Source organism: Crotalus tigris, unplaced genomic scaffold (assembly GCF_016545835.1).
Source record: "Crotalus tigris isolate CLP2741 ecotype Arizona unplaced genomic scaffold, ASM1654583v1 scf7180000024292.1016931, whole genome shotgun sequence".
NCBI lineage: Eukaryota > Metazoa > Chordata > Lepidosauria > Squamata > Viperidae > Crotalus > Crotalus tigris.
In genome coordinates, this window is record NW_024100465.1 from 865,674 (window position 1) to 884,968 (window position 19,295).

The following is a 19,295-nucleotide window of genomic DNA, read 5'->3' on the forward strand; positions in this document are numbered from 1 at the left end:
TCTTAATACTATTTGTCTATCGGTCTATCAATCATCTATCCAGCTCAGTGGTTCTCAACCTTTTTAATGCCACGACCCCAACTGGTCATAAGTTGAGGACTACCCAACTGGTCGTAAGTCGAGGACTACCCAACCAGTCATAAGTCGAGGACTTTCCCTGCCCAGGAGCGCCGCGCATGCATGGTGCCACCCCTTACACCGGCTGAGGTGTAGCTGGCAAGCGGCAGAGATGGTGCAGGCCGACCACCGGCTGGGCCATCAGCTGGCCCAGCCCAAGGGAGGTAAGGCACCCGTCGGGCCCCGTGCACGCCAGCAACCCTCCCTGCACCCACCGGCCTCCCACCTCCCACCCCTGGCCCTCTTTTACTTACATTTTTAGTAGTTGCTCAGCAGGGAGGGGTGGAAACTTCCAGACAGCTCGCCTTCGCTGCAGACAACTTGCAGCACCGTTTGTAGAATGGGACTTTTGGCGGGCTCAGCAGGGCAGAGACAGCCTGGACAATTCCTATTGGCTTTTGAAAGCCAATAGAATTAGACTCTATTCAAGAGAGTCTATTCTATTGGCTTTCAAAAGCCAATAGAATAAAAGGGAGTAGCACAGCTAAGGAAAAGGGGAAAAAAATGGCGGACTGCGTTGTTTGGCAACCCCCTTGAAATGGTCGTTCAACCCCAAATGGGATCTCGACCCACAGGTTGAGAACCACTGATCTAGCTATATCTATTTATAACCCTAGCTTAAAGACTGCCTTGTTTAGTGATCATTCACTAACCCAAATTGGTCCTATCATCTTTGAATATCATAGCATCTCAGTGGTCATGTGATTGAGATCAAGGCATTTCGCAACCAGTGGATTTTTATGCATTTATGTGACTCTCATTTGAGTGATTCATAGCTGGCTTCCAACAAGAAAAGTCAAAGGAGAAGCCAGCAGTAAAGTCACAACTCACAATCATGTGATAGCTTACTTAATGATGGAGTTGATTAGCAAACAATCCCAACTGTAATCATTCATCAAGGGCTATCTCTGTGTGTCAACGTGCAGTGGCTCAGTGGTTAAAGATGCTGGGCTTTCCTACTGAAAAGTCAAGAACCCAGGTCTGAGACCTGAGGGTTGCACGATGGGGTGAGCTCCTATTACTTGCCCCAGCTCCTGCCCACCTATGCAAATGCGAGTGGATAAATAGGTACCGCTCTGGTGGGAACTTAACATGTTCCATGTGCCTCAGCATATAGTCATGCTGGCCACATCACCATGGAAATGTTTTGGATAACACAGGCTCCCTTAGCTAAGAAACAAAGATGAGCACTGCTCCCTAGTCTCAGACACAACTGGACAGAGGAAAACTTTACCTTTATCTGTATGTGTATGTGTGTGTAAATTTGTATATAACTATTTATTTATCTGTCTAAGGCAGACACGTCAAACTCACAATGTCAGGTGACATCACACAACATATTGGGACGGTTTTGCCATTGCCAGCAATGTGGTGGGCGTGGCTTCCAGATGATGCATCCGGCCTGGGGGCCAGCAGTTTGACACCCTGGTCTAAGGTAACAATCTGCCCCAGCTGATCCCTCAGAAAAGCAAAACTCTTGATTCCATTACTGTTAATCAAAATAACTTTTACTGAGAGATAGTGGATGCAGAAAAGTCAGGCGGAATCTGGAGGTCCCACTCAAAGCTCAATGCAATTCTTTCGTTTTCCCAAAACCCAACCCCCTCTGACCAATCCACTGGCAGTCAATATGATGCCATAGAGATGTTATGAGAACACTGAGGTGCTGGGTAGATAACAGGTCATTCTCAGAGCACAATGGCCTTGGAACAGGCTTGAACTGACTGGGAAAGAGTCTGTTTTTTCTCTGAAGACAAACCCCCTCCCTAATTCCCAAGCAATTACAATAAGCAAAAGCATGCAAAGAATGCCAGAAACCCTCCAACAGAATGGCAGGACACCTGCCATGGTGGATCTGACAGTCAATGAGAATTAACAATGTTATATAGGGAAGTCTCTTTGTGACTTCAGAAGTTTCAGAAGCAATTTGTCATGTTGTAGAGAAATTTGGACAGAACTGGGTGCAGAATAATATTTGAGGAACTATTATTTGACCCAAACAACAAAACTGTAAATTTGAGCCCATTAAACTGAGGATGAAGAAATATTTGCCAATTTTTGATGCCAGCTGCTTCATATTATATTTATTTCACAATATATCAAAGAACAAACAAGACAATATTTTAAACAGAAAAAAGCATTGTTCTTGCAATAACTGCAACTTGTGAAATCAAAGATCATCAAAGAGATGGGGCTTGGAGTGCACAAATTGGAGTGCCATTTTCACTTTTTTGATCCCCTGTATGTGCCTACTTTCTTCTAAGTCAAATTGATCCTTCTGTAGCTATAACAAATTGGAGTCATTAGGGACTTCTGAGAAGAAATGGTGGATTGAAGATAGCTCTGTGGAGAGTGGAACTGACAGCCATGGCAGAAAGAGAAGTCAGTGAATGGACTGGCTCCTTGAAATTCCTCTCTGAATCCTCTCCAAAGCAAGCAGAAAATCAGGATTGCTCACAAGAACTCTGTATAAAGACTCTCCTTGAAGAGTCAATAAGACAGCAATCTCTGGTGGCTTTTAGAACTATGGGAACCAAGGAAAAGTCATCTTGTCTAAGGCATTTCGGGTCCTTCAAATGAACACTGGATTCATATATTTTCTTCTTTAATCACGTTCACAAATTATTTATTAATGGCTTTTGCATTATTAAGGAACTTCAGAAGGGCAAGTTTCTTTACAATGAGTGAGTTTCCTTCTATACTTAATGAAAAAAGTTTGATGCAAACTTAAAGACTTCAAATGAAAAAAAATATTTTCAAATAAATAGCAAAGGGGAAATTGGAATACTGATTTTGGAAAGTTTGGAAAGGGGAATTAATTAATTGGGCAATTATTTTACATGAAATCAATTATACTTAATAGTACTAATTCAATTATAATAATAATAATAATAATAATAATAATAATAATAATAATAATAATAATAAGTAGTAGTAGTAGTAGTAGTAGTAGTAGTAGTAGTAGTAGTAGTAGTAATTGTTGGAAGAATCTTGGAGGTCTTTTAGTCCAAATCCCTTTTCAGGCAGGAAATCTATACCATTTCGGGCAAATGGTTATCCAGTTTCTTCTTAAAAACTTCCAGTGTAGAAGTACTCACAACTTCTGGAGGCAGGTTGTTCCACTGCTTAATTGTTTTAACTGTCAGGACATTTTTCTTAGTTCTAGGTTGCTTTTCTCTTTGATTAGTTTCCACCCATTGCTTCTTGTCCTGCCTTCAAGTGCTTTGGAGACTAACCTGACTCGCTTTTCTTTGTGGCAACCCCTGAGATATTGGAACACTGCTATCTCAGGGTTACCCTTAGTCCTTCTCTTCATTAAAATTCCAGCAATCATTTTTGATATGTTTTAGCCTCCAGTTCCCTAATCATCTTTGTTGCTCTTCTCTCTACTCTTTCTAGAGCCTCAACATCTTTTTTACTGGATGCAGAATTCAAAGTGTGGTTTTACGAAAGCTTCTAAAGTGGTATTAACACTTCATGTGATCTTAATTCTATCTCTCTGTTAATGCAGCCTAGTACTGTGTTGGTTTTTTTGGCAGCTACAGCACACTGCTGGCTCATATTTAAGTGATTGTCCATTAGGACTCAAAGATCCCTCATTTACTATTGAGCAGGGTACTACCTATACTGTACCTGTGCATTTGGTTTTTCTTGCCTAAATGTAGAACCTTACTTTTTTCGCCATTGAATTTCATTTTGTTAGATAGCGCCCAATGTTCAAGTCTGTCCAGATCCTTCTGTATCTTAAGCCTGTATTCTGGAGTATTGGCTATTCCTGCCAGCTTGGTGTCATCTGCAAATTTGATGAGTTCCCTATCAATCTCCTCACCCAAATCATTGATGAAGATGTTAAAGAGCATGGGCCCAGAATAGAGCCCTGGGGCACCCCACTACACACTTCCCTCCATGTAGTTTTTTAGTTTCAGCTGAAAATAATAATGTTAGGTTGACAAGAATTGAATCAAGTATTTGATCTGATTTGATGTAAATCAAATAGGTAAACAAATTATGATATCTCAGTAACAGCTACAGTGCATTGAGGTACATTAATTAGACCAAGTGTGCTTGGAACAAAACAGTGGGTTTAAAGTTGTTTACCCCTGATTAATATGGTGTCTGTGCTTAAAAACATGCAAACTTTGGCCTGAATGGTTTTCAGATAAATGTTATTAGGCTTTTTTTAATACTTACAATTAGTAGAATAATCAATAAGAAATAACCACTGCTTTTTTTATCCATTGCAGGTCTTTTCTGGAGAAATACGTCTTTCTTGGCTCTACAGAAATTGAAAAAAGCAGATCCTGTTAGATTCTATTTTGTACATTGTCAATTAAAACATTTCTATCTTCTGATGTAACATTTTAAATAATTGCACTAAACATTTATGGCATATCAAGTTTTCCCATTAGTTCTTCTTTGGAAAATTAAATATGTCAATGAAGCAGAGATTATAAAATTTAATTTAAGCTAGTGCTAAGATGATTTATTGTGAAGCTCAGTGTTTCACATCATCAAAGTTTAATCAGATAGCTTCATTAATTCTTGTTTTGAACTATCTAAGATCACTGTGAAATAGGATGCCACATAAGTCCTTTAAATAAACAAACAAGCAAATACATAAATTCCCTTACTTTGCTGTTCCTAAAATGAAGACTTGCCCAGCATTATTCTCTATAAGATAGGTTGAAAAATGAGTTTCTCCGAGGGTCAGGCTTAGATACTCTGTCAAATTATAATAATGCATGGAAATTCTTTCCCAGTAATTACAAAATAAGTCAAAACTCAAGAACTAATTTTCTTATATGAACCACCTCGATATTAAGGTAAGTTTTCCCCTCTGTGATGGCAAAAATGGGCTGGAGTTTCCAACCATGATATTTAAATTATCTTCACACTAAACCATTATATAGTTTGCTTAGTCTTGCTGTATTGCCTAGCCTTAGTGTATTGTATGAACATGGCCACTTGATTTATAAAATGAATCAGTAGTGGTTAATTCTGTAAATCATGATTAAATGAAGTATGAGTGAACAATGTATGAATCCATCGTAAAACTAATATTCAAGGGCAGTGGTTTTAAAATATGAAACAGAATGTGTGTATGACCTTGGGGACGAAGGGAAGAGATGTGTCTAGGAAACAAACAAACAAACAAAAAACACTGGTTTAATGGTCGAAGAAAAAAAATTATGAAGTATCCACCCTAATTGATCAAGCAGTTAAAAGTGGAGGCAGGAAATTTGTGCCTTCAGGCATGCAAAATTGAAGCTTAAAATAAAGTAAAATTGGGTCATTTAGTCATGTTTCCTATCTGGTTTACTTGGGAGGATTGACAAAATATGAGTTTTAATAGTTGATTGAGAGATTAAGCTGAATTGGAAATGTACAAACTTCGAACATTTGTCTGAAAAAGATTGAACTCTTCAATTCTTCCAGGCCCCACTTCTGAAGTAGAATTGACTTCTGGATGTTTTCCTTAAAACCTCACAACACTGTTATTTTCTTGAAAAGGGAAGTGTAACCATAGTAAACAAAGACTTTAATCTTTCACAACTCTTTTCTTAAATCAGGGGTGGGAAACTATGGCTCTTTTATGACTTGTGGACTTCAACTCCCAGAATCCCTGGCTGGCTCAGGAATTCTGGGAGTTGAAGTTCACAAGTCATAAAAGAGCCATAGTTCCCCACCCCTGATTTAAGACAGTGTATTAAATGGATCTGACTCCAACACATTGTTTCTTATTAGTAATGGAATACTTTGGGGATTAGGATAATGAAGGTTTGGCTCTGGCATCAGGAAAAATTTGTTACAAATAGTAGTAAGAGCCACAATGGGAATATAATTTATTTATGATACGATTTTATAATTTGTTAGCTTTATATATGTGTACACTTTGAGAGCAAGCAACTAAATTTCATTTTTAATGTGTACCATTGTGCCCACAGTAAAAAATGACAATAAAGGTTATCTGTCTATCTATCTATCTATCTATCTATCTATCTATCTATCTATCTATCTATCTATCTATCTATCTATGATACACAGTAATGGCTAAAATTGTGGAAACCTTTTGGGAAAAGTGTACATTTGAGGTTTGACGACTAATAATACCACTTTCTTTGGAGTAGTATCATAAAATTATATATCAATGGAAAGATAATTTAATCAAGAATGCAATGCAACAAAGTTTGTTCAATTATCTGTATTTTATGAAATGTTATAGCCAAATAATCAGAAAAAGGAAGCACAACTTGCTTAGGTTGATATCAGGTAGCTTTCCTTCATCTGATTGTAGCTAATGAGCATGAGTGTTTAGAGAGCCAATCAGCTGTCATCTTGTTTTGGCAATGAGCCAATTAAGATCACAGTAGGATTCAGTTATTGATGTCATGTATTGAAGCTTAGAGAAGGACATTTGTCAGTGTGTTATGTGATTGTTATCAAATTGGTTGGGTTTCTTTGTGTTCTTTCATTTGGTGAGCTTGTAAAACATAATAAAATTAATGGTGCAAAGAGTTGACTGGTCGCCCAGAAAGCGATGTAAAATAGTATTATTAAGTGAACAAGACTACTTTTATAAAAAAAAAATTAGAAGAAACATTGGTGGAAACTTAACCAAAGATGGTATTTCTAAGTTTTTGAAGAAATATAAGGAGACTCAGTCACTACTAAACTATACTGATAAAGGCAGGAGAAAAGGTGCACAACAGCAAGTGATGATAGAAGAATTAAGAGACTGTGCCTACGTGACAGAAGAAAATCATCTGGGTGTATACAAGATGAAATGGCACAGTGCAATGTGAAGTTGAGTGCAAGGACTATTTGGTGCAGACTGCAGGAATTTGGCCTAAAATCTAGAATTCCATTAAAAAAAGCCACTTTTATCTCTCAAACAAAGGTTGAAAAAACTAAACTTAGCTAAAACCCATGTTACCTGGATAGAGGAACAACGGGACAGTGTTATTTGGAGTGATGAGACCAAGATCTCCCTGTTTGTAGTGATGGCATAAAATATGTAAGAAGATTTGCATCCTGATTGCATTACATGTGCATGAAACACCCAGTCAGTGTTATGATCTGGGGTTGTATGACATCAAAAGGTGTGGGCAGAATTTGTGTGATTAATGGGAATATAAATTGCCAAAAATACATTAATGAAATACTTAAGCCCAAACTGAAGCCTTCTGCACATGATCTTTTCCAAGACAGTGAAGCATTTATATTTCAATAGGGTTTAACTCCATGTCATGTTGCTGCTGTGTGCAAAAAGTGGTTTCAAGATAATCATTGCTGGAATGGCCTGGGAATAGCCCAGACCTTAACCCAATTGAAAATCTATGGAGCCAACTAAAAAAACTTGTTAGTCAGAAGTGACCCAGCAATAAAACCCAGTTAATAGAAGCAATCATTCAATTTTAGTTTCACATTATAACAACTGCAGAACTAAAGGACTTGGTTTACTCCATGGGAAGATGTTGTAAGGCCGTAATTCATGCTAAAGGTTTCCCAACTAAGTATTAACTGACATGGTTATAATTTTTGTATATCTCATTTTTTCTATGGTGATAATTTTTGTATATCTCATTTTTTCTATGTGTTTCACTTTTCTTCTTTATAACTGCTATTCTAATAGCAAATCCTTCATAAAAGTTATTGCATTACATTCTTGATTAAATCATCTTCCATTGATATATAATTTTATGGTACTACTCCAAAAAAAGTGGTGTTATTAGCCATCAAACCTCAAATGTACACTTTTACCAAAAGGTTTCCACAATTTTGGCCACTACTGTATCTCTTTAAGAAGTTCAAAGCAGTGTGCATGAAATCCTCTCTTCTAATTTTATCCCCATTACAAACTATGTATTGAGAGTTTAGGAGGTTGAACTAAAAGTATTGATCTCAATCGCCCATTCAGCTTCTCTAGCTGAATGACGCAGTCCTAGTCCAACACTTAATCAGTACACCATTATGGGTTACTAGTATATGTTCCAAAATAATAATAGTTTTCAAATTGTAACCATTTATTTAGCAACTGTTCACTGTTACAATGGTACTGAAAAAACTGACTTATGACTGATCCTTACATTTAATGTACAAATTCACGCCACCTTTGTGGTCACATGATCAAAATTTGGGTTCTTGGTAACTAGTATATATTTACAATGTTGTTCTGGGGTCGTGTGATCATTATTTGTGACCCTGCCAGCTGGATTCTGGATTTGCGGCAATTTCTGTACTTAAGTAGGAATGTCTTGATTTAATTGTGCCTCAATATTTCTGGGGCAGGGAATTTAAAAAGTGGATACTTTTGAGAAGACTATAGTTTCAGCTCTTGTAATTGCTTAATCCTGGCAACTATGTAGAATCCAAATGTACTTGGATATTTGCTTTCTTATTACAAGAAAGAAAGAGCAAGAAAAAAACCCAGAAAAAATATTCTGATGCCTGGGTAAGAACAACCTTTTGCTTAGAATATTATTTTATAGTTAGAGTGATTTAGGAGATGTAGATATTTTTCTGCAATGTTTTGTACATATCTTTTTAATTGAATAGTTTATTTTAATTTTTGAATACTATATATTTTCTTGCCTGCAGAGTTCAAAATTTCATAACACTAGCCATGTCAGAAGCAGTAAAAATGCTTAATTGCATATTGAGTAAAGCGGATGGTTTGAGCGTGACAGAGATAATTGATGTTGTCATGTTAGAACAAAATTGTAAGAAAAGCATATTTTAATTCCAGGAGACTAGGAATAAAAAAGTTGGACCTGTGATACATTATTCCCAACTGATTCTTTTTTCCTTCTATCTTAACTAAAAAATGGGAAAGAAACCTGAGGTAAAGATTAATTATCAAAGTTATTTCCTTAATACAATTTCCCACAGACCTAATTAATATTGTTCGATTTATAATGTGCCATCAAGTCAGTGTTGATTCTTAGATCCACATATACATTTGATAAGATGCTCTGTCCTAAATATGTCCCTTCAGTTATTTTTTTAATGGTACCCCATTGTAATCAAGTTCATCCATTATGCTGCTCATCAACCTCCCAGCATCATAGCTTCTCAAAGGAGCTGGGACTTCACATAATAAGTCCAAAATATGATAATTCGAACCTGGTCATTTGTGACTCAAAAAGCAGATTAGCTGCATGCTCCATTTAATTTGTTTCCATGGCTATCCATGAAATTCTCAGAGGCTTTTTTCAACACCAAAATTCAAAACCATCCACATTCTTTTCATCCTGATTTTTTTTTCAAAGTCCAATAAGTGACATTAGTTAAATTTACAAGAGCCTGGATTCAGCACAAAGAAGAGATAAATGAAGAAATACAGTACTGAATGTGGTATATACATTCAAGTTAATAGTGAGCAGTATTTAGATGCAGCACCTTCTTTTGCAGCAGTTGGTGTATGCACAGGCTGCACCTGTCACCAGCACCTTAAGGAAGCTAGGTTTCTTATGGTCTTGAACAGTGCTTTTTTTCTAAAAAAAAAAAAAAAAGGTACTGGAACTCATACATGTCATACAACCCGCCTTGCCTACCCTACAAGGTTCCATCCAAAAATGGTGCCGGAACTCCATTCTGGGCGTTCTATGACAAAAAAAGCTCTGGTCTTGAAAGTAGCTGTGTAACGATCCCTCCCCAAAATACACAGGCTGATAGCTCTTTAACATCTGCTAAATTTAAATTTCTGGGACACAAAATGAAAAAATATGGCTTCTTTTAAGGTGCTGCTGTCATAAAATAAGCATCACCCTGCTCAATCTAAAGCATCTTTCCCATTTTTGATTGGATACCTATATATCCCTATCCATACACATGTACTCTGACATACAATCAAAGATGTCCTGAGTGTGGCCAAATCCTGAATTAAATTGGGCTGCTTTGTAATGATTCTGTGTTTCTACAGTATAAGGTGTTGGGTTCTGACAAGAAACAGAAATGGATTCTGGATAATTGGAGAAAGGCAGACAGTTTATAACTAACACTCCTTCGCCCAGGTACATTTTCTCTCTCTGTAAAATGACAAAGTACTTAATGGGGGAGAGATGAGTTGAACTGGCTGACAGATCTATCCCCTCAGCAAAAGGAAAAAAAAATATTAGGGGTTTTCTAAACTACAGTAGTGTTTCCCAAACTTTCTGAAAACATGGATAATCAAACTAATTATCAACCATTTAAATGACTCTTACTATATTTAGCTTTTAAGGTAATGTAAATTCACATGTTGTGGAGAAAAATATAATTTGAAGCTTGTTCACTATTCTCAATTTTCTGAAAGTTAAAATCCATATTGCTATATTGTTTTTTTTACAACCAGTTTGAGGATTCTGAGCATGTTCTGTAGAGAGATAAGAACTTCCAGAGATCACAATAAAGAGTTACCGAATCTCTACAACCTCAAATGTATAAAGATTTATATTAAAATGATCCACAGAAAAATTTTACTCCATTCCCTCCCTCCCTCCCTCCCTCCCTCCCTCCCTCCCTCCCTTCCTTCCTGGCATTTACTCCAAAACTCCTTCATTTACAAAACTGGCAGGTTTTATACTACTTCGGTGGAAAGGTAACAGCATTCCATGTGCCTTGACATATAGTCATGCTGGCCATATGATCATAGAAATGTCTCCAGAAAACACTGGGTCTTTAAGAAACAGAGATGAACACTGCCCCCTACAGTTGGATACAACACACACACAAACACACACACACACACACACACACACACACACACACAAAAGCCAGACCATCCAACCAACACAGGCAATGTATTACTTATTTTGTTTGGCTATTATTTAATTTGTTACTTTATGTTGTGTGAACTTAGCCATAACGTTTTGTAGACCCCAAAGTTCTGAAATTCTAGGCAGTTATGTAAACAAAACAATGAAATCATAACATCACAAATCGGTACTAAAAGAATAAAAGTAAAAAGGATAGCTGATAAAACTCAGCTACAACAACCTCTTTCTCAACTTTAATTCAAAAACTCAAGTAAAGGAGGATGTTTCCCCTCAATAAACATTAATATTTAATGGTATTTATTTAATTCATTACATTTAGGTTCATTAAATGTAGAGGAGACCATCATTTCACTGAGGGACAGACTCCTCCATAAGGTTGAAGGACACATAGAGAAGCTATGGTTTCGTATGTGGTGTGAGCTGAATCACATGAAATTTGTTCAACAGAATGTATCTTAACACATTGTGTGAATCTATCAAAACTGGAAATCTAAATATTTAGGTCAGGGGTAGGCATCCTTGGCTCTTTTATGACTCGTGGACTTCAATTCCCAGAACTCCTGAGCCAGCTATGCTATTCTGAGAATTGAAGTCCACGAGTCATAAAAGAGCCAAGGTTGCCTACCCCTGACCTAGGTGAAGGAGGACAGAAAGGGCAATGTAAATAAGGAAAATCACACATTAGTCTATAATCCTTCTAGTTTGATTCTGTTATGTCCAAAATCTTGTTTCTGTCTGGGCTGTCTGCTGCTGAGGAAATTTCTTAGGTTATTTTCATTCTCTTACATAGTTGTTTTTTAAATATTAAATTCTTAAAGTAAGAAAAATGAAAACTAAAAGGAACAAATACTTGCACAAAATAGCAAAAAATGAATATGCCAGAGTTTGGTGATAACAATGTTTATTGATTATTTTGAAAATGAATGTTATGTAATATAAAAGTTGAATGTAAATTTTATTTATTTATATGTGCTGTAAAGGAAATCAGAAGTATTTTTTGTATTTCTGTTTCTTCTTATATTTGTTATTTTGTTGCATCTCTTACACAGTTTAATACTTCCTTTCTACCTGATTTGCTTTCCACCTATTTGATCTATAGCTTTTAGCAATTTAGAAATGGATTTGAGCTTCCAAAATAGACTTTTTTCCTTACTAGTTTTGATGCACTGTGCTACTGAGAAAAAGTTTTTCCTGCACATATTCCAAAATTATATATGATATAAGAATGAAAAGAAGAAATAAACTCTCAGTGCTTAATTTAGTATTTTGCCATCTTTTGTACATTTTGTAAAATGCATGGTGTTAGTCTCTGACCATTAATCAAGGAAGGTGCAGGAACCACAATGAATTATGTGTATAGTTTACAAAAGATCTATATTTACTGCCAGGATAAATCAAACCAGTTATATACACAACAGCAGCTGAGAACATGGGTTCAGTACACAAGGCATGTCTGATCCAATCCCACAAATTTACAGTTTCTATATAGCAGCAGTTACAATGCACACTTTATGTGGCTTCTGTTCTCTAAAATAGGATTCTTGTAGCATTTCTTTATATTCATAGCATTGCTTTGTCTGTTTTTACTCAACTTTTAATAAACATGTCTTCATTGTCATTGCCCAAAACCAGATAAATGGCACAGTCCCTAAACCAAGGATTGACAATGCAATATGGACATATCTAAGAAGTGCAATAAGCAGTAGGATGGTTTTTAAATCAGAGAAACTCTTATAAGATCACCAAACTTTGCAAGATAGAATAAGAATAGAATAGAATAATAACAGAGCTGGAAGGGACCTTGGAGGTCTTCTAATCTAACTCCCTGCTCAAGCAAGAGATCCTATACCATTTCAGACAAATGGTTGTCCAGGCTCTTTTTAAAAGCCTGAAGTGATGGAGCACCCAGAAGTTCTAAAGGTAAGCTGTTCCATTGGTTGATTGGTCTCACCGTTAAGAAATTTCTCCTTAGTTCTATGTTGCATCTCTCTTTGGTTAGTTTTAATCCATTGTTTCTTGTCTTACCTTCTGGTGCTTTGGAAAATAGTTTGACCCCCTCATTTTTGTAGGAGCCCCTCAAATATTGGAACACTGCTATCATGTCTCTGCAGCTCCTTCTTTTCATTAATCTAGACCAGGAGTAAGGGACCTTTGCTCTTTTATGACTTGTGGACTTCAGTACCCAGAATTCCTGAACCAGCCATGCTGACTCAGGAATTCTGGGAGTCATAGAAGAGCCAAGGTTCCCTACCCCTGATCTAGACACACCATATTTCTATAACTGTTCTTCATATATTTTAGCCTCCAGCCCTGATTATTCTTGTTGCTTTTCTCTGCACTCTTTCCAGAGTCTCAGCATTTGTGATGACTGTCCCAGATGCTTCTCCAAATACCTCTCCAGATGCCAGCTTGGAGGAGGATAAGCCAGTTCTGGGTACATTTGGAGGATCAGTGGCTCCAAGCAGCCATTTGAGAGGGATTTGGCTGAAGTAAGCTGCAGCAGGAGAGCCCTGAGGCTTCAGGTAAGGAAAGCATGCAGGTGCAGCCAGTCAGTGATGAGGAAGAGGAACTACCTTCTGCACCTGATTCAAGAACAGAGAAAAGGCAGGAGCAGTGAAGGTCAACCCGATTATTCACAAGGAAGCAGCCTCACCCTTCAGATAGGTTGCACCAGAAACTGACTATTTAGCACAGCAGACAACTAGAGGCGATGCTGGGAACAACATATTCATTTCCTAGCAGTGTGTTTCCTGGTTGTTGTGATTCCTGCCTTGCTTTGGATTGACCCCAGGCCTTGACTTGAATTGGGGATTTAATTTTGCCTGGTGGGTTTATCTTGATTGGGAAACTTTCAAGTGCCTTGTGACTCATTAGCCATTGCATTGGATCAGCATTGTTTTGCTTTTGGCTGGACTTAATTGGGACAGTTCTGGATTTTTGGTAAAGGGAATTGCTGGGGAATATTAATAAACTCACTGTTACATGTGTGTGTGAGTGGGACAATACAGCATATTTTTTATATTGTTGTAACCAGAACTGGATGCAGTATTCCAAGTGTGGTTTTATTAAAGTTTTAAAAGCGGTACTAGAACTTCACATGATCTTGATTTTATCCCTCTATTATGCAGCCTAGGATTTCAGATTAGGAACATGTAAACTATCAGATGTGAAATAACCAAATTATTTAGCAATCAATTGGATATCTCTTCCATAAAATATTATGGTATTTTGGCCATTTTTAATTTGAATTTCAGGGCATCAAAAAGTATTGTGTGAGATTGCAGAATTATAATCAAAGTCACCCACTGCCCTATCAAAAGAATTCATTGTGTCAGCAATTGTGGAAAAGAAATTACATGTTTGCCTTACATCTTGTGCTTCAACTAGTTTTATAGTCATTAATATCAATCAGTCCAAGGTCTTCAGTGTCCTCATGAAGCGCACAAAAAAGTCGTTGAGTTCTGCAACATTTTTATTTGTCTCTTGAGACCTCAAATATGATAGGCAGATTTCTTCCAATTTTTATGGAAGAAATGTCAAAAACTCAATTCTCCTTTTATATTGTTTTTTATTTTGAAGCAGAGATGAACTGAAGTACTCTTGAAAGACAGGACTGCTTCCTGACAGCTTTCAGACAAAGAAAATATCTGAAAACTGATCACGCAGCAACCAAGAACATATGAGAAGATCATTCTGTAATACACATTTTGATTCAATGGATTTCTTAAATATATATTAATTAATATCAACTGATACAAATTTTATAAACATTCATTCTGCTGTGCAAGAGTATTTTATAATATGACTGGTGGTATATACATGATAATAAATACAAAATAAAATAAAGGTTTGTTGGGCAACTCATTTAATAATTTATTTCCATTTCTAAGCCTCTGATATGAGAGTGCCTTCCAATATAAGTTGCTATAGCTATCTGTTACAAGCAGCAGTAACAACACAGTGCAACACAGTGCAAATGACACAATTATACTTGTATCATGGGATCACCATAGGACAGGGGTCCCCAAACCCCGATCCATGTACCAGTACGGGGCTGCGGCATGCCAGCAACTGGTCTGCACAAACAAGCAAAGCCCCATCTGCAGGATGCAGGCAGCACATGAAACCATGCCCCCTCTGGTCTGCAGAAAAACATCTCTCCACGGAACCGGTCCCTGATGCTCAAAAGGTTGGAGACCTCTGCCATAGGACATCGCTCATTTGCATAGGTCTTCTGAAGCTGCTCACATAGGGCCCATAACCCATTTCTTTATTGCTTATATTTCTACACTGGAATCAAATGTGTGACATATGATCATATCTTGAACAATTAGAAAAAATAACAAGAAATGCATTATCAGGATTGACAGAGGAATAAATTGTAATTGCACTCATTAGTTAGTTGAAGTGGGATAGGAGATTGTGTTCCAGTAAATTTGTTTCTAAAATCTTAAGCAATAATGATTTATACTAGGAGCATCTGGTGTGATTTTCATGTTGAGGTTATGTAAAATTTATTTCCAGAAATCTGGTTATCCGGAAGAGCAAGTCCAAATTAATTTTGAATCCAGGAAAGACCTGTAAATTTATTATTAATGTGGGGATGAAATATGTATTTTAATTATTGTTATATTTTGCATTTATCTTCCTTTTAAAAATACTTTCTTTAGCAGGATCCTGGGCATCTTTTTAATAGTTTTTTTTAGATAGAGGCTAACAGAATTGTATCTGAAGATATTATTTTAGATTTCAAGAATTAGGAATAATTTGACAGCAAACTGACATGTGGTTACAATCAGGAAACACAAACATTGATGATTTTATACAGTTTTCTAAAGGTACACATTCAGTTAAAGCAAATTACAGCTGTGAATGAAATTAGCTATACTCATGAAAGCCAGCATGAGGCCCATTGGAAACGCCATAATGATTTAATGAGAATTTGCAATGTTGATTCAGAATGTAATTTGATTCACCCACTACAGCAGAACTCCTCTCTCCATTTCTGTTCACAGAAGCAGATTTATGCATCAAAATTACATAAATGAAAAAGATCAGCTTTCAATGTTGTGCCTACATAATTTTGAAGGAGGAAAATTAATAAAATCATTTTTTCTGTCTATATTTGCAGTTTCTTTATGGGTTCAAATTATAGAAAGATATTCAAACTAATTAGTCTCACTTTTAATTTTGTTTGATTGACTAATACAATCAATTAAGATTGACAGAACTGTTTTGTTTTAGAATCAGAGACATTGAAGCAAGGCAGGAGTAACAAAACACAACTTCTTTATTGAGATCACAAACAGAACAGAACAGCAAACAAAATGGCACTGCCCCTTTTATACTCCCTTTGCAGGGACAGCATCAGCCTATCAATGCAAGGCTAGTCTCCCACCTTGCACATGTTCACAAGGCTGGAGACAGCCTGTCTGGTACCAGGCAACCACATGGTCTGCCCGGGCCTTCTGCAGTCTCCTGAGCCTGCTGAGTCATTCAGTAGGCTCAGGACATAACACCCCTCCCCCCTTGGATAAAACAATAAGTGAATACTTATTGTTTTTATAGCAGCATACATATACATGTGTTCAATTAAGCATGTGGTTATTTCTAACACAGTGATGCCTGCACGCAGGCAGACCCAGTCATGACATTTCTCATATTTACAAGAATACCACATATTGTTTAATACTATCAAATAAAACACCCCAATTCTGAGTGTGCCCTTAGTTCAAGAGAACTATTAAGCCTTCCTTACATACATTCTATTTTTTCCACAAGACTATTAGGCCTGTCCTGGAATTGACAAGAACCTTACATAGTCTTATAAATGCTTGGGGGGACCCCTTGCTCGCTCTGATCTTCTTAGAGCTGTTGTGGGCACCTGGCCTGCGAGCTTGCCTGCCAGGCTTGGCAGACCAGGATGTAGATGCTCCCTTGAATCCGGTGACCCTCCATGGTACTGACTGGCCGGAGCCTGTAACCCCAGACCAGAGTTCCTTGGTGGGGCGGAATTCCCCGAGTCCACAATGGACCCCACTTGGGAGCACTGTCCCATGAGCCCAAGACCAGCAGATGGAGAAGCCTGTAGTGCCAGTTGACTGGCCAAATCCATAGACCCAGTGCCCGAGTCAGGAGCCACCTCGTAAGCAGAACCCCCTTCTGAAGCCAGTGTATCCCCACTTTCACAGAGAGACTGTGGTCCACAATCATAATCGTGGTCTTCCTCCTCCCTGAGAGCAGAGCCAGGAGGGGAAGTGTTGCTGTGAAGCCTCCAGCATAGTTGATCGATGTGCCACCTTAACACATGACCATCGTCCAAGGCCACTTCGTATGACAGTGGCCCAGAGACCTTGCATACCACTGCGGTCACCCAGGGATGTCCAGGTCCATAGTTCCTTGCCCAGACCGGATCGCCCACCTGTAGTCTCCTAGGTGCTCGTGGCTGTGACACCTGTGAAGCCACCCAGTCTGGGTGCAATCTGTCCAGTTTGGTAATGAGTCTGTGACCCCAGCGGAGTTCAGCTGGGCTCTTCCCAGTGGCAGTACAAGGTGTGGTGCGGTGGCAAAAAAGAAAGTCAGCTAACCTGTGATGCCAGTTGCCATGAGTGATTCTTTTTAAAGCATCTTTGGTAGTACGCACCATACACTCAGCCTGGCCATTGGAAACTGGATGGAATGGCACAGATGTGGCATGCCGGATCATGTTGGCTTGAAGAAAAGCCTGAAACTCAGAAGATGTGAATTGGGGTCCATTGTCAGAGACAAGGACATCTGGAAGACCATGTGAGGTGAAGATTCCTCTCAGCACCTGGATGGTCCTAGCAATAGTAGTGGAGGAGACAGAAACAACCTCTAGCCACTTGGAATGGCTGTCCACAAGGAGAAGGAAGAATTGCCCCTGATGTGTACCCTCGATCCTGGAGTATGTGTCTCCTCTGACCTATGTACAGGGGCCTGAGGCATTTCAGGCCTTGACTGTTGGCACACATGGCACCCATGAACCTGGGTCTCAATCTCTTTATTGAGCCCAGGCCACCATAGATGGCTATGCACAAGTGCCTTCATCCGGACAATTCCAAGATGGCCTTCATGTAAAGATTGCAGGACTCTAGTCCTCAATGAGGCTACACCCCTTGAAAGTGGAAAGCTCATGTTTCCTCTGCCAGAAACTCTGGAATTCTGAGCCTGGACACATGTCAGGCCACCCTGACAACACCCATGTCAGCACACGTGTAAGTGTGTGATCAGTGGCAGTTTCTGCAGCCACGTCCCTAGCATTGAGGGGAGATTCATTCCTGAATAGAGAGAATGCGAAGAGCAGGAGCAGGATCTGCCTCTACCTGCGGTAGAGGTAATCTGCTGAGGCCATCTTCATGGCCCATTTCTTTACCTGGTTTGTGGACCAGAGTGTCAGAATCCAATTATATTTCATCTTTAATTATCAAACATAGAAACTCCCAATTCTGCCTTCTCTGGATTCTGCCATAAGAGGGAGAAAAGGGGGAGAGCAAAGGGGCTTTATGGCCCTCACTTCCTTCAGCACACTTCAAAGGACTGAATGTGTGTTTATTGTGGCCTCTAAGCTTTAACATATCAAAGAAGAGTAATTGCCTTTCATGTAGTTATCTGAAGTCTCCATCCAGACGGAAGAAGAAAGGGGATGGAATTGTGATACTTGAAACTATCACTGGAAGGGGGGTTGATTGGGTGGGACTACTGGGGAACCCCTTAAAACCTTGAATGGGAGAGCTTGAACCCCAAGTCCTGTCTAGCATGCCTGCAACCATTTTCTCTTAATAAAGGATTCCTGTTGGAAGAGCTATTCCAAGAGTTCTGTCTTCTTAAGATGCAAAGTGGGGTGGGTTCTTACATTAGACAGGACTTGCAAAATTAATCCACCTGGAAGGTAGACCCTTGCCGGGGGATTTTGCAAAAATTTACCATGTCAGACAACGAAGCAAGAGAGGGAGAAAACTCCCTGGAAAGAGAGCCGCTGACCCAGTTGGAACCTTGCCAGATGTTGGGATCCGAGAGGCCAGATTTCTCAGAAGAAGAAGTGGTGGAGACACAGGACCACAAGCCTCGCTGGTCGATGGGCGTTGGAAAGAAAAGCGAGTGGGGAAAGGAATCAAGAAAAGTGACCCTGAGACGGGGAACCAAGCAACCAGAATGGAAGCAGGAGATGGAGAAATCCCTGCACGCAAGTGAAGAGGGAGGAAGCTGTATGCCGTACTCAGACTGGATCCTAGAGAGAGCTATTGACCTGATGAAGAGAACTCTCAGCTCCCTAGGAGAGGAGATTCCTGAGCCCTACGCCCGCCCCAGTTCCTGGAGCCACAAAGGGAGAGACACCGAGGGGGACGTGGAACCTGCAACCCCAGGGACATTTACTGATCCAGGAGCTCCCACCCCCTACCG

General features: G+C 38.8%; 1 protein-coding gene across 15 annotated transcripts in view; it reads right to left on the reverse strand.

Moving 5' to 3' along the window:
• The window catches only part of LOC120299329 (calcitonin gene-related peptide type 1 receptor-like), a 198,694-nt gene that overhangs the window by 111,560 nt on the left and 67,839 nt on the right, over window positions 1-19,295 (reverse strand). For 13 of the 15 annotated variants that reach the window (XR_005554389.1, XM_039324041.1, XM_039324045.1 and 10 more), the window contains one exon: window positions 4,309-4,393. Coding sequence is in view for 13 of the 15 variants with exons in the window: in XM_039324037.1 (XP_039179971.1) it covers window positions 4,309-4,393 (85 nt within the window). In the remaining 2 variants the exon portion in view is untranslated. Of the gene's footprint in view, window positions 1-4,308; window positions 4,394-9,516; window positions 9,606-13,267; window positions 14,570-19,295 lie in introns of those variants that run through there. The other 2 variants (XM_039324039.1, XM_039324044.1) reach the window with 2 other exon arrangements.